Raw genomic sequence first — 12,223 nt, 5'->3', positions numbered from 1 at the left:
CTCAGCCGGGGTGCTGTCCCTGAGTTCTTCAGCTCAAGACTACCACTCTACCCTTGAGCCAAGCCCTGCTTCCTGTTTTCTAGAAGTTAATTGGAGATAAATGTGTCAGGTCCTTTTGTGCCCAGGCTGGCTTTGAACCTTGATCCTCAGATCTCAGCCTGCTGAGTAGCTAGAATTACAGGCTTGAGCCACCGAACCCGGCTACTTTCTGTATATCTTACCAGCTATGTCTTCACTGGGCAGAAGTTGTTCAGTTTGATGCAATCCCATTTATCCAGTCTTTCTTGGATTTTCTGAGAGCAACTCTTCCTGTGCAGATGTTTTGCAATTTTCTCAAATTTATTTTAATTTTGATAGTTAAACAAATATGTTTTTCTGCCAGTTCTGGGGCTTGAACTCAGGGCATGGGTGATGTTCTTGAAATCTTGTACTCAAGGCATTCTACGACCTGAACCACAGTTCCACTTCTGGCTCAGCTGGAAGGATGAGAGTCTCATGGACACTTTTCTGCCTGGGCTGGTTTTGAACTGAGATTCCCCAGATCTAAGTCTCCTGAGTACCTAGAACTATAGGCATGAGCTACCTTGGTAATACCTGGCTAAGCAAATACCGTTTTGATCATCTAGATTTATTTCATAATGGCAAGTATATCCTTATTTCTACACTTAAAACTCTTCCAAGGAAAACCACTTTACTTGAGAAAGAAAATCTGAGAATCTGAATGGAAATACAGGGAAAATTCTGAGGCTATCTTGTGGGGAAAAATGTGTTTTTCAAAAGGAGCCTCTACGAATCCTAAGCAAACTTGCTGAACATGGGTCATCTCAAACAGAAAAACGGATTCAAATTTCTCCTTAGAGCAATTCTTCAGTTAAGCTTTTACAACAATTTCATGCTAAATACTTTGCAATCCTTCCAAGGATGATATTAGATGTGTTACAAGATTGTATATGTGTGTGTGTGTGTGTGTGTGTGTGTGTGTGTGTGTTTTGTAGGGCATGAACTCAGGGTCTGGATGCTGCCTCTGAGCTTTTTTGCTAGCATTCTACCACTTTGAGCCATAGGATCACTTCTGGTTTTCTGATGGTTAATTGGAGATAAGAATCTCAGATTTTCCTTCCTGCGCTGAGATCTGAGTCAGCTTCTGAAGTAGCTAGGATTACAGGCCTGAGCTACCAGCATCTGGCTTAATTCTTCTTCTGAGAAGACAAAGTCAGAAGAGACAAAGGAGTGAACTGAAAGTAAAGAGAAAGAAATGAGTTCTGGCCACATTAAGGGGCAAAAAGTCCAGTACATTGTGACATTGTCCTAGTACAACCTGGAGATGCATACAGTTGTTTCTAGGGTCAAAGAACTCAACTCCAAAACATCGCTGTAATGAGACAAGTGTGTATTATTATAGCTAGAATTATAAACCCCGAGGATCAAGGTTTGAAGCCTCCTGGGACAGAAAAATCTGAGACTGGGATCTCTAATAAACTACTAATAAAAAGCTGAAAGTGGAGCTGTGGTTCAAGTGTTAACCTTGAATGAAAAAATGGTCAGGGATAGAGTGCAGGCTCTGAGATCAAGCCTCAGGACTTGCCCATACACAAAACATTCTGTATCCTACAAAATTAAGAAAAATGAGGGGTCTTGGAGTTTGACCTAGTGGTAGAGTGCTTGCCTAGCATGCACAAAGACCTGGGTTCCATTCCTCAGTACCACATACATAGAAAAACCAGAAAGTGTTACTGTGGCTCAAGTGGTAGAACCATAGCCTTGAGGAAAAAGCCCAAGGACAGTGCCCAGGCCCTGTGTTCAAGCCCCAGTATTGGCAAAAAAAGGGGTTGAATTTGTGCCTCGTTTGATAGAGTGCTAGCCAATGAGAGAAAGTTTCTGATACTGAGTTGGAGTTCCTGTCTCAGACCACAAAAGAAAGGAAAAATAGAAGATGGGGTAGGTTGATTATAAACTGCTTTGCGGAATGGCAAGTCCTCTGTAGTCTACACAATGTTTGTGTTCAGTCTTTACTAATACATGAGTATGGTGTAGTCTTAATACGAAAGCCTGGATGACAATCTCATGCCTGCTCCTAGAAGGCAAGAAGTCACTAGCTCTTACTCAGTCCCCCCCCACACCTCTCTCCTGTGGTGTGTGTGTGTGTGTATCCTAGGCTTACACTCGGTGCCTGGGCACTACCTCTGAGCTTTTGTGCACAAGACTAGTGCTCTACCACTTTGACTTTTTGGTGGTTGATTGGAGAGAAGACTGTCAGACATTCCTGTCTGGGTTGTCTTGGAATCATAATCCTCAGATATCAGCCTCCTGAATAGCTATGGTTACAGGCATGAGTCACCAGTTCTCATCAACTCAGTCTCTGTTTTGGCCAAGGGCAGATGAAGTCAGCTTGTAAAAAAAATTATCTATGACATCCAGATTTTCACCAGAGCCAAGATCCTTGTTTTATTATCTTCTTGCAGGAAAAGTATAAATTGGAAGCTTCTTTCACTTTCTATTCCTTTGCCATCAGCTGAATGGATGTGGAATCTTCCCACTTGATCATAGCAACAGCATTTAAGACGTAGGATATAAGAGACAGTACCCCCAAAATATGACTGTAGTTGGTTGAATTATGCTACTATGAAATAGGTCTCTTTGGCATAAGGATTATTTTAAGCTGATTTTTTTTAGGAAACAGAAGGCACAGGAGAAGCCCTAAAAACAGAAATTCCTCTTTGGAGACTTGAAGAGTAGGGAGCTAGAAGTTTATGTCAGTAGTAGAGTTTATCAATACCATGTATAAAGCCCTAGCCCTGAGTTCAACCCCTACATCTTCCCAAAGTTAGCCTTTTAAAATTTTTTCCTTCTAGATAGTTCTTTTTCTTTCTTTCTTTCTTTCTTTCTTTCTTTCTTTCTTTCTTTCTTTCTTTCTTTCTTTCTTTGTTTTTCTTCCTTTCTTTCTTTCTTTCTTTCTTTCCTTCTTTCTTTCTTTCTTTCTTTCTTTCTTTCTTTCTTTCTTTCTTTATTTATTTATTTATTTTTGGCCAGTCCTGGGCTTGAGCTCAGGGCCTGAGTACTGCCCTTGGGCTAGAGCTCTACCACTTGAGCCTCAGTACCACTTCTGACTTTTTTCTATGTATATGGTTCCGAAGAATCGAACCCAGGTCTTTGTGCATGCTAGGCAAGCACTCTACCCCTAGGCCAAACTCCTGGCCCCCTACTTAGAACTTTTATCAGGATTTTTTTTTGCTAGTCCTGAGGCTTGAACTCAGGGCCTGGACATTGTCCTTGGGCTTTTCTCAAGGCTAGCGCTCTACCACTTGAGCCACAGCACCACTTCCAGCTTTTTCTATATAGGTGGTATGGAGGAATTGAAACCAGGGCTTCATGCCTGTGAGACAAGCACTCTAGAAGTACTAGGCCACACTCGCAGACCTATCAGGATCTTGAGGTATGCTTTATGTCCTGTTTGCCAATATTATTATCCCTATTAAGGGAACTGCAACTTACATACTATTGAAATTGACTAAGGCTTGGATATACTCAGACATAAATTCATTTTTCCCCCAGATTACTAGGATTACAGGAATGCACCACCACACCCAGCCATAAATTCCTTAAATAACAAAGTTCTTAAGTTGTCTTTCAGGAAAGGCTTCTAAAATTCTCTCGAGGTTGTTTGGAACCATTTTTTAAACATGCACAGGAACAACTCAACCAGTTAATGACCTTTCAACATCATAAGCTTGAAATCTCCATAACTCCCTAAAAGGTACGTGACCCACGAAGGGCATGCTGACTATTTATACCTGCACAAGAGCACCCCAAAACTCCCCCTCTCACTCATCCAATCAACAGGCAACTGATCAACTCTCCCTTCTATAAATCAACCTCCCTCCCACACAAACACCTCCCAACAAACAGGGAGGCATATTCAAGTTGTTTTTAAAGTCCTGTATGCCTTGCCTCTTTTCTTTTTCTTTTTTTAAACAGTGCTATGATATTAGCTTCTATGAATATCAGGCAGAAACCTTTAGCCAGTATCTTTGTATATGAAAGGGGAATCAGGCTGGGTGCTAGTGGCTCACCTCTGTAATCCTAGCTACTCTGGGAGGCTGAGATTTGATAATCATGGTTTAAAGCCAACTCCAGCAGTAACTTCCATGAGACTCATCCCCAGTGAACCATCAGAAAAACCAGAAGTGGGTGTTGTGGCTCAGAGTGATAGAGTGCTAGCCTTGAGTATAAAAGCTCAGGGACATTACCCAGCTCCTGTGTTCAAGCCAAATAAATAAATAAAATTTCAAAAAAAGGAAAGTTATATCTTTTGAGAGGAGGAGTTAGTTTTGTTCTGTGTTGTTTGAGACAAGATTCCGTATGTAGCCCAGAGAGGCCTTCCAATCTCTATTCTCTAGTCTACCATGTACTGGGATTACAAGTTTGCACTACCACACCTGAGTAAGTATGTAGTATTTCTTCCAAGGAAACATGATCTACATGATACAGAGTATTTTTTGATCAGTTGTAGGACTTGAACTCTGGACTTGGGCCTTGTCCCCAAGCATTTCAACTCAAAGCTAACACTCTACCACTTGAGCCACAGTGCCACTTCTGGTTTTCTAGTGGGTAGTTGGAGATAAAATTGTCACTGACTTTTTTTTCCTTTTGATATACAGAATATCTTCTTTAATGTCACGGACTTTTGTGCCCGGGCTGGTTTTGAGCCAATATTCTTAGATCTGAACCTTCTGAGTTGCTAGGATTACAGGTAGATACAAGGTATTTTTTATTAAAGAATTTATTAACATTGACTTTTATATCATATTTCAAATGACATGTTTAACAAACAAGTATTCAAGAAGGGAATCTCTATGTACAATCACTGGCATTGCATTTAGATTTTAGAACATAATTAAAATTAGGCTGAGGGTTTCTATGTCATAGATACATATTAATCTCTGTAATAAAACATTATGTTTATAGAGTCATAGATTTTTATGTCTATGTAGTTGTGTTTATATTTCCAATACCATGTCCATAACATTGGGTACGCAAATATTGAGTCCTCTCTCTCTTGTACTGTTTGGATTTAATAGCCACATATTAAGGATACCATGCACCTTTTGTTCCTTTGGTCTTGATTTGTCTCACTTAACATGATTCGCTTAGGATTCATCCACTTCCCTGCAAATGCCATTATTTTATCTCATCTGTTGGCTATGTAGAATTCCATTTTATATATTTATACCACATTTTCTGTATCCATTCATCTGTAGTGGGGCATCTGGATTGTTTCCATCACCTGGCTATTGTGAATAGTGCAGAGATGAATATAGCTGAGCAGGTGTTCTTATAATATCCTAGGTTATGATGTTCAGGATAGATGCTCAGGAGTGGTATGGCAGGATCGTAGGGATACAAGGTATTTTTAAATAAATGAAAGTATCTCACCATTTCACTACCTAAACAAGGTAAGTTGGTTTATGGTAAACCAGTGTAATCTGCATACATAAAATGCAGTGTCCTAGTTGGTGATAGGAAATAGAGTGTAAGTATCATTTGTCACACTAAGAAGTAAATTAGTATTGGATCCCTTCAGATAGGCAATCAGTTTATCAAAGCAGGATGATAGGTTTCTGAAGAGACTGAAAGTGACTTTTGTACTCAGAAAAATCCTCTATATTATCATGGACTTCTGATTACCTGCTCTTAGTAACGTCAGCATAGCCTTAACATGGCCCCTCTTTTTTGTCAGTAATAGGGCTTTAAATTCAAAGCCTGGGGGGGGGGCATGAATTTGCCATTGTGGTAGAGTGCTTGCCTAGCATGCACAAAGATCCACGTTCTATTCCTTGGTACCACACACATAGAGAAAGTTGGAAATGGTGTTGTGGCTCAAGTGGTAGAGCTCTAGCCTTGACAAAGCCCAAGGACTGGCAAAACAAAAACAAAAAATTTCAAAGCCTGGGCACTATTCATGAGCTTTTCTGCTCAAGTATACTGCTCAAGTATAGTCTCCTGGACTTCTATGCCTGGTCTGGCTTAGGACCCTAATCCTCAGATCTTATCCTCCCAGGTAGGTAGGATTACAGGCATGAGCCACCAGCATCTGGGAATAGGACAACATTGGTGGCTCACACCTGTAATCGTAGCTACTCAGGAGGCTGAGATCTGAAAATCCTAGTTCAAAGCCAGCCCGGGCAGGAAAATCTATATGAGACTCTAATCTCCTATTAACCACCCATAAAACCTGGAAGTAGGGCTGTGGCTATAAGTGGTAGTGAGCCTGGCTTGAGGAGGAAAAGTTCAGGGACAACACCCTTACCCAGCTTTAGCGCTCTCTCTCTCTCTCTCTCTCTCTCTCTCTCTCTCTCTCTCTCTCTCTCTCTCTCTCTCTCTCTCTCTCTCTCTCTCTTCTCTCTCTCTCTCTCTCTCTCTCTCTCTCTCTCTCTCTCTCTCGCTCTCTCGCTCTCTCGCTCTCTCGCTCTCTCTCTCTCTCTCACACACACACACGAATGTATGTTAGAGAAAAGGTATTACATCACAAGTATCTAAAGAAAATACTTTCAGTTAATTGAGGGTATAGCTCAGTATTAGTGTACTTATCTAGCATTCATAAGGATCTGGCATTGATCATCAGAGCTATAAAAATATCATAATCAACATTGGAAAGCACACTAGATTCTTTGATACATCTGTAGTTGATTTAAAAACAGTAACAGGGGCCGGGAGTTTGGCCTAATGGTAGAGTGCTTGCCTAGTATGCACAAAGACCCAGGTTCGATTCCTCAGTACAACATACATAGAAAAAAATCTCGAAGTGGTACTGTGGCTCTAGTAGTAGAGCTCTAGCCTTGAGAAAGCCCAAGGACAGTGCTCAGGCCCTGAGTGCAAGCCCTGGGACTGGCAAAAATAAAAACAGTAACAGATGTGCACAGCAAGCACAAATCCCTGAGTTCAAATCCCAGTACCACCTAAAAAACAATCAACCAAAGAAACCTATTCCCACAAAAAACTCCACAATGCAAAATGTAGCAGTAATACTCACATACACCAGTAGAGGGGGGTGTTTGTTCATTTCTGTGGCTGAGACAAGTGTCTCACTTCATTAACAGAGGTGCCCTTTTGGATATTAGTGCATTCTGAAGTTGTTTATGCTCATAGGAGAACAACAAGCAATTCTGAATGTCGGACCAGCTCTCCTATGTCAGGGATAATTCCACTTGTTTTCATCACTGATATTATGCTCTACTAGAGTCAACTGGTGATTTCTGTGCATTCATGCCAATCAAAAACTCTGCCACTGGTGCTATAGCCTCAAATCAAGTCTTGGTGGCTCAACTGTCATTTTAGCTAAGTCATTTAGGCTAAGATCTGAGGATCATGTTTCAAAGCCAACCCAGGCAGACTCATCTCCAGAAGTGGCGTTGTGACTCAAATGGTAGAATTTCTCTATCAAAAAGCTCTAGGAAAAAATCTCACAGTGAGCAGCCCCAAATTTAAGCCCTAAGAGCAGCACACGCATGCGCGCATGTACACACACATAGACACATACACAAATAGACACACACACCGATACAGACACACACACACACACACACACACACACACACACACACACACACACACACACCATGTTCCTTAAACAGAAGGGAAATTGAATTCTAAGGGTACTAGGACTTCTAAAAGGAGCAAAAGAAAACAGGATGGATAAAATCTCAGTAAAGAACAACTTATAGCACCATTTGATGGTATACTGCAGGTCTACAGAGAAACTACTCGAGACATTTTATTTCTCAAAAACTAGGAATTGTGGAACAAGACTGTAATCCAGTACTCAGAAGACTGAGGCAGGGGAATTGTGAGTTTCAGGCCAGCTGGGCAAGCAAATAAATAACCAAAGAATAATAATCTTCATGTATTTAAAAGGCAGAGAGAAGGGGCTAGACGTGTAGCTCAGGACTGGAGTGGATGGTTAGTATTCAGGAGATCCTGGGTTCCATTCATAGCACAGGAAGGAAATAATGATCTAAGTGGATGTGAAATTTCTACATCTTACAGTGGACACTGATAGAGTGCTAGACAAAGCCTGTTAACTGTGAGGGAAACGGAGATCACTGAGAATCCCAGTGTAAAACTACTTGGAAGGACTTCGTAAAAATCACTGGGTGCAGTGACTTTTACAGCCTGTTATGCTGGCTATGTGAGAAGTGGACCCTAAGGAGAAGTTTCAGAGAAGATTACTGCATTTAACGGAGAGAAATATGGATATAAGTGCTGAAAATCCAAAGCAGAATACAAGTCATAAGATGAGCTTGGGGCTGATCACATGGCTCAGGAATAGATCCACCTATCAGTACAAAAGCGATATAACACACACATATGCATACATACAATGTCCTTATTTATCAGTCACCATGATATATGTTTATAGAATATATCTTTTATTTATAGCTGTTTCAGTATTTTTTTAAAAAATCCATAAGCTAGAACTGTTTTTCTTGTATTTTGACTTTTTACCATTTTTTTCAGCTATTATCAAATTCATCTGTGTGGTACTAGAATCTGCATGACAAATATTTTACCATTTGAGTCACACCTCTAGTCCTGTCATTTTCCCTCCCCACCTCCCCCTCCCTCAGTCCTAGGGCTTAAACTCAGGGCCTGGGTGCTGCCCCTGAGCTTTTGTGATCAAGACCAGTGCTCTATTAATTCAGCCACAGCTCCTTTTCTGACTTTTTGGTAGTTAATTGGAGACAAGAATCTCATGAACTATCTTCCCAGGCTAGCTTTGAACCACAATCCTCAGATCTTAGCCTCCTGAGTAGCTAGGATAGATGCCAAATACTCGCATCTATCAACCATTCTTAAAAAAATTAATTTTATTGTCAGGGTGATGCAGAGGGATTATAGTTACATGGCCAAGTAGTAAGTATGTTTCTTCTCAAACATTGTTACCCCTGCCCACCGTTTCTTTCCTACTTTCCCTTGGGACTAATAGCATATTTAGAAAGGCCTTTTAAAGAATCAGTAAATGCAGTCTTTAAATATAGACTAATTCTGACACTATGTGGTCCAAACTAGTCTCAACTAGTAATCTTCTCGCTTCAGCTTCTGTGAATTGTTTTGAATTGTATATGTGTGCAACCATGGCTATGTTGTTTTATAATATGACTATGTAATTAGATCCTCAAAAAGCTGTACTTGTTATTCATCATACGAAGGTTTAAAAGGGTACCAAAACCAGAGCAGGGAGTTTGGCCTAGTGGTAGAGTGCTTGCCTAGCATGCAAGAAGGCCCGGGTTTGATTTCTTGGTACCACATCTATAGAAAAAAGCCAGAAGTGGTGCTGTGGCTCAAGTGGTAGAGTTCTAGCCTTGAGAAAGCCCAAGGACAGTGCTCAGGCCCGGAGCTCAAGCTTAGGACTGGCAATAAAAAAGGGGTACCACTTTTTGAACACTCGTTTGTTAAATATGATGTAAAAATCAATGTCAATACATTCTTTAATAAAAAAGGGGGGTACCAAAATCCACCAGGTGTGAAGCATTGATGGTTTGGGGCCTCAGGGGCCAATAGGCCATGGCTAGAGGTAGACACAACTGGGGATGTTGTGACATCAGCAGATAGAGGATACATATTGGTACACATCCTACAGAGCACAGACTCTCTTCCTTCCCCAAACACAAGGACTTATCCAGCCCCAAATGTCAACGGTGAGAGGTTGAAAAAGATTGGCCATCATCAGTTTTCTTCCATGGGCGATTCACATCCCCTTTGTGTCAGGGTCTGCAATTGTAATACTAGAAAACTTTAAAGGAGACAAGAAAAAAAAAGGGAAGAACCGGATGGGTAATTTTATTCTTCCTTCCTTTTCTTTTCCTTTTTTTTTGTGTGTGTGTGTGGTGCACACAGCCCTATGGCAGACAGGACTGAAGCCACCTTGGGCTACATCGTGAGATTCTGCTACAGCATCTCCCCCCACAAAAGAGACTAATTATTATGTAAATGCTTTTATTTGAAGTACTACATTGCTACCAGATTACATCACTTTTCCAGAGTTAAGAGTAACAATGATCTTGAGAACTAGAGCAAACAGCTTGACAAAGCAAGAGTACATTAAGTCTTACATAGTTTTTACTTTTTAGTGACCACATCTTCTTGTTATAAGTGTAAAACTAAAACATATTGTACACTTAGCATACTTAACCTACAGAATCCCATCTATGTTCTGAGCTCACTCTCTTCTCAAACATGTCATATTCCACACTATTTTAAATTGAAAGAGAAGGTTTGATGATACAGATTTAAAAACTAATAAGTATTGAACTGACTCAAGACAAAATATTATTTCGAATTTGGGTATAAGCAGGAAGATGCAAATTTTGGGAACATTTTTTCCTCTACCTACAACAATATATATATTTTTTTTTACTTATTCACTTGAAGATCCCCTTTAAAAAAGTAGCAAAATCAGCAGACTCGTTGAATGTAATCAAAATATTCTTAAATGTACAAAAAAGGATCATGTAGAAAGAATATTGTAAAAAGATACTGATTTTAAGAATAAAAGAATAAGAAAAGCTTCTATTACATTCTGTGCAGCCAGTTACTTGGGCAAATCTTCAGTACTATCTAGTAACCAAGGACTACTTCCATCTATATACCTCTGCCCATAGTTCTTGAATAAGAGTTAGCAGACAAGATGGAAAGTAAATGACTGGCTAACAATGTTCCTATGCAACCATCTAAGCAAATCTCAAGAGATGGGCATTCTAACAGAGGAGAGACACAAGGAGAAATACACACAGCAATGAGATGTCAAGGGCAGCATTCCAGGAAGAGAAGAAACTATTTTGATGATGCACACACTTTTATTAGGTATGCCTGACAGATTCAACTCTGACTATGGGGGGGGGGAAGAAGTGTTTTTTTTGTTTCTGAAAACTCCCCTCAGGACTCTCATGGTGAGCTACTCTTGTTAATGGAAACTAAAAGTCCTTTAGATGACCAAGAATTCCTTAAGCCTTGAGCACTTCACCTGGAAATAGCTGACTTACTAATAATCATGCACCTGGGAACATGGTTGGTTTTATTGAGATATGTTGCTTTACACTCTCTTCATACCCCTGCCCATCAAACACGCAAACACAGTCATGACCATCTTTGGCTTAACTTCCACAAGGTCTTCAGGAAGAGCATACACTCTGGCTCCAATTCTTCTAGCCATGGACACTGCATACCTATTTTTCAAAAATAAAATCAAAATGAAAGAAATTCTTGTCTCTCAAGGTCACTATGCGACATCTATTTTCTATTTTATAAACATTTGGCTGAGATGCAAAAATTCCATATCCAAAGTAAAATTCGGGATTTTATTTCGTTTGTGTATGTGTCCTGGTTTGTCTTGGAGGTTAAGCCAGGTGTTTACGGTCTATTGCTTTGGACCAATAATACTTATTCACTTATCTGTTCCATCAGGAGCTGAGAATGGAGTGTAAATCACTGACTTCATGTAGAAATGAAATTCTGCATGTAATTACTTAGGTTGGTTATCTTATGAACACAGGCATTCTTATTGCACTGGCAATCAAGTAAGACACCCTTAGGGAAACTGAGATATGGAGCAGAAAATTATGCCACATGCAAAATCCACCTTGCTTTGATACAGCGAGTACTTCTAAATGTTTAAGTGAGGGCTGGGAGTTTGGCCTAGTGGTCGAGTGCTTGCCTAGCATGCACCAAGACCCAGGTTCCATTCCTCAGTACCACATACACCAAAAAAAAGCCAGAAGTGGTGTGTGGCTCAAGTGGTAGAGCTCTAGCCTTGAGAAAGCCCAAGGACAATGCTCAGGCCCTGAGTTCAAGCCCCATGACTGGCAAAAAAATATTTAAGTGAGAAAAGAGAACCTACATAGGACATCGGCTGAACCCAGGTCTAGAAAGGATAGGCAAAAAATAAGACAAAAGGACTGACATACACATCTAGGGAAATTGGCCGTAACACATCATACTTCATCATAAGCACTTTTGAGGTATATTCCAAATGTAATCGTTATGGATATTATTAATTTTTGCTAGTCCGTGGGCTTGAACTTAAGGCCTGGGTACTATCCTTGGACTTTCTCAAGGCTAGAGCTCTACCACTTGAGCCACAGCACCACTTCCAGCTTTTTCTATGTATGTGGTACCGAGAAATCCAACCCAGGTCTTCATGCATGCTAGGTAAGCACTCTACCAATAG

The 12,223-nt window shown here is 40.4% G+C and overlaps 1 protein-coding gene across 8 annotated transcripts in view; it reads right to left on the bottom strand.

Moving 5' to 3' along the window:
- Positions 1 to 9,976: 9,976 nt before the first annotated feature.
- Positions 9,977 to 12,223, bottom strand: part of Pls3 (plastin 3) — an 85,952-nt gene continuing 83,705 nt past the window's right edge. For all 8 annotated transcript variants that reach the window (XM_090326938.1, XM_090326934.1, XM_090326942.1 and 5 more), the window contains one exon: positions 9,977 to 11,222. In XM_090326938.1, the coding sequence (XP_090183064.1) occupies positions 11,090 to 11,222 (133 nt within the window). In that variant the 3' untranslated portion in view covers positions 9,977 to 11,089. The remainder of the gene's footprint in view (positions 11,223 to 12,223) is intronic.

This window comes from Megascapheus bottae, chromosome X, assembly GCF_031878675.1.
Source record: "Megascapheus bottae isolate mThoBot1 chromosome X, mThoBot2.hap1, whole genome shotgun sequence".
Taxonomy (NCBI): domain Eukaryota; kingdom Metazoa; phylum Chordata; class Mammalia; order Rodentia; family Geomyidae; genus Megascapheus; species Megascapheus bottae.
Note: the sequence above shows the minus strand (reverse complement) of the source record. Positions and strands in the feature narration are given on the sequence as shown.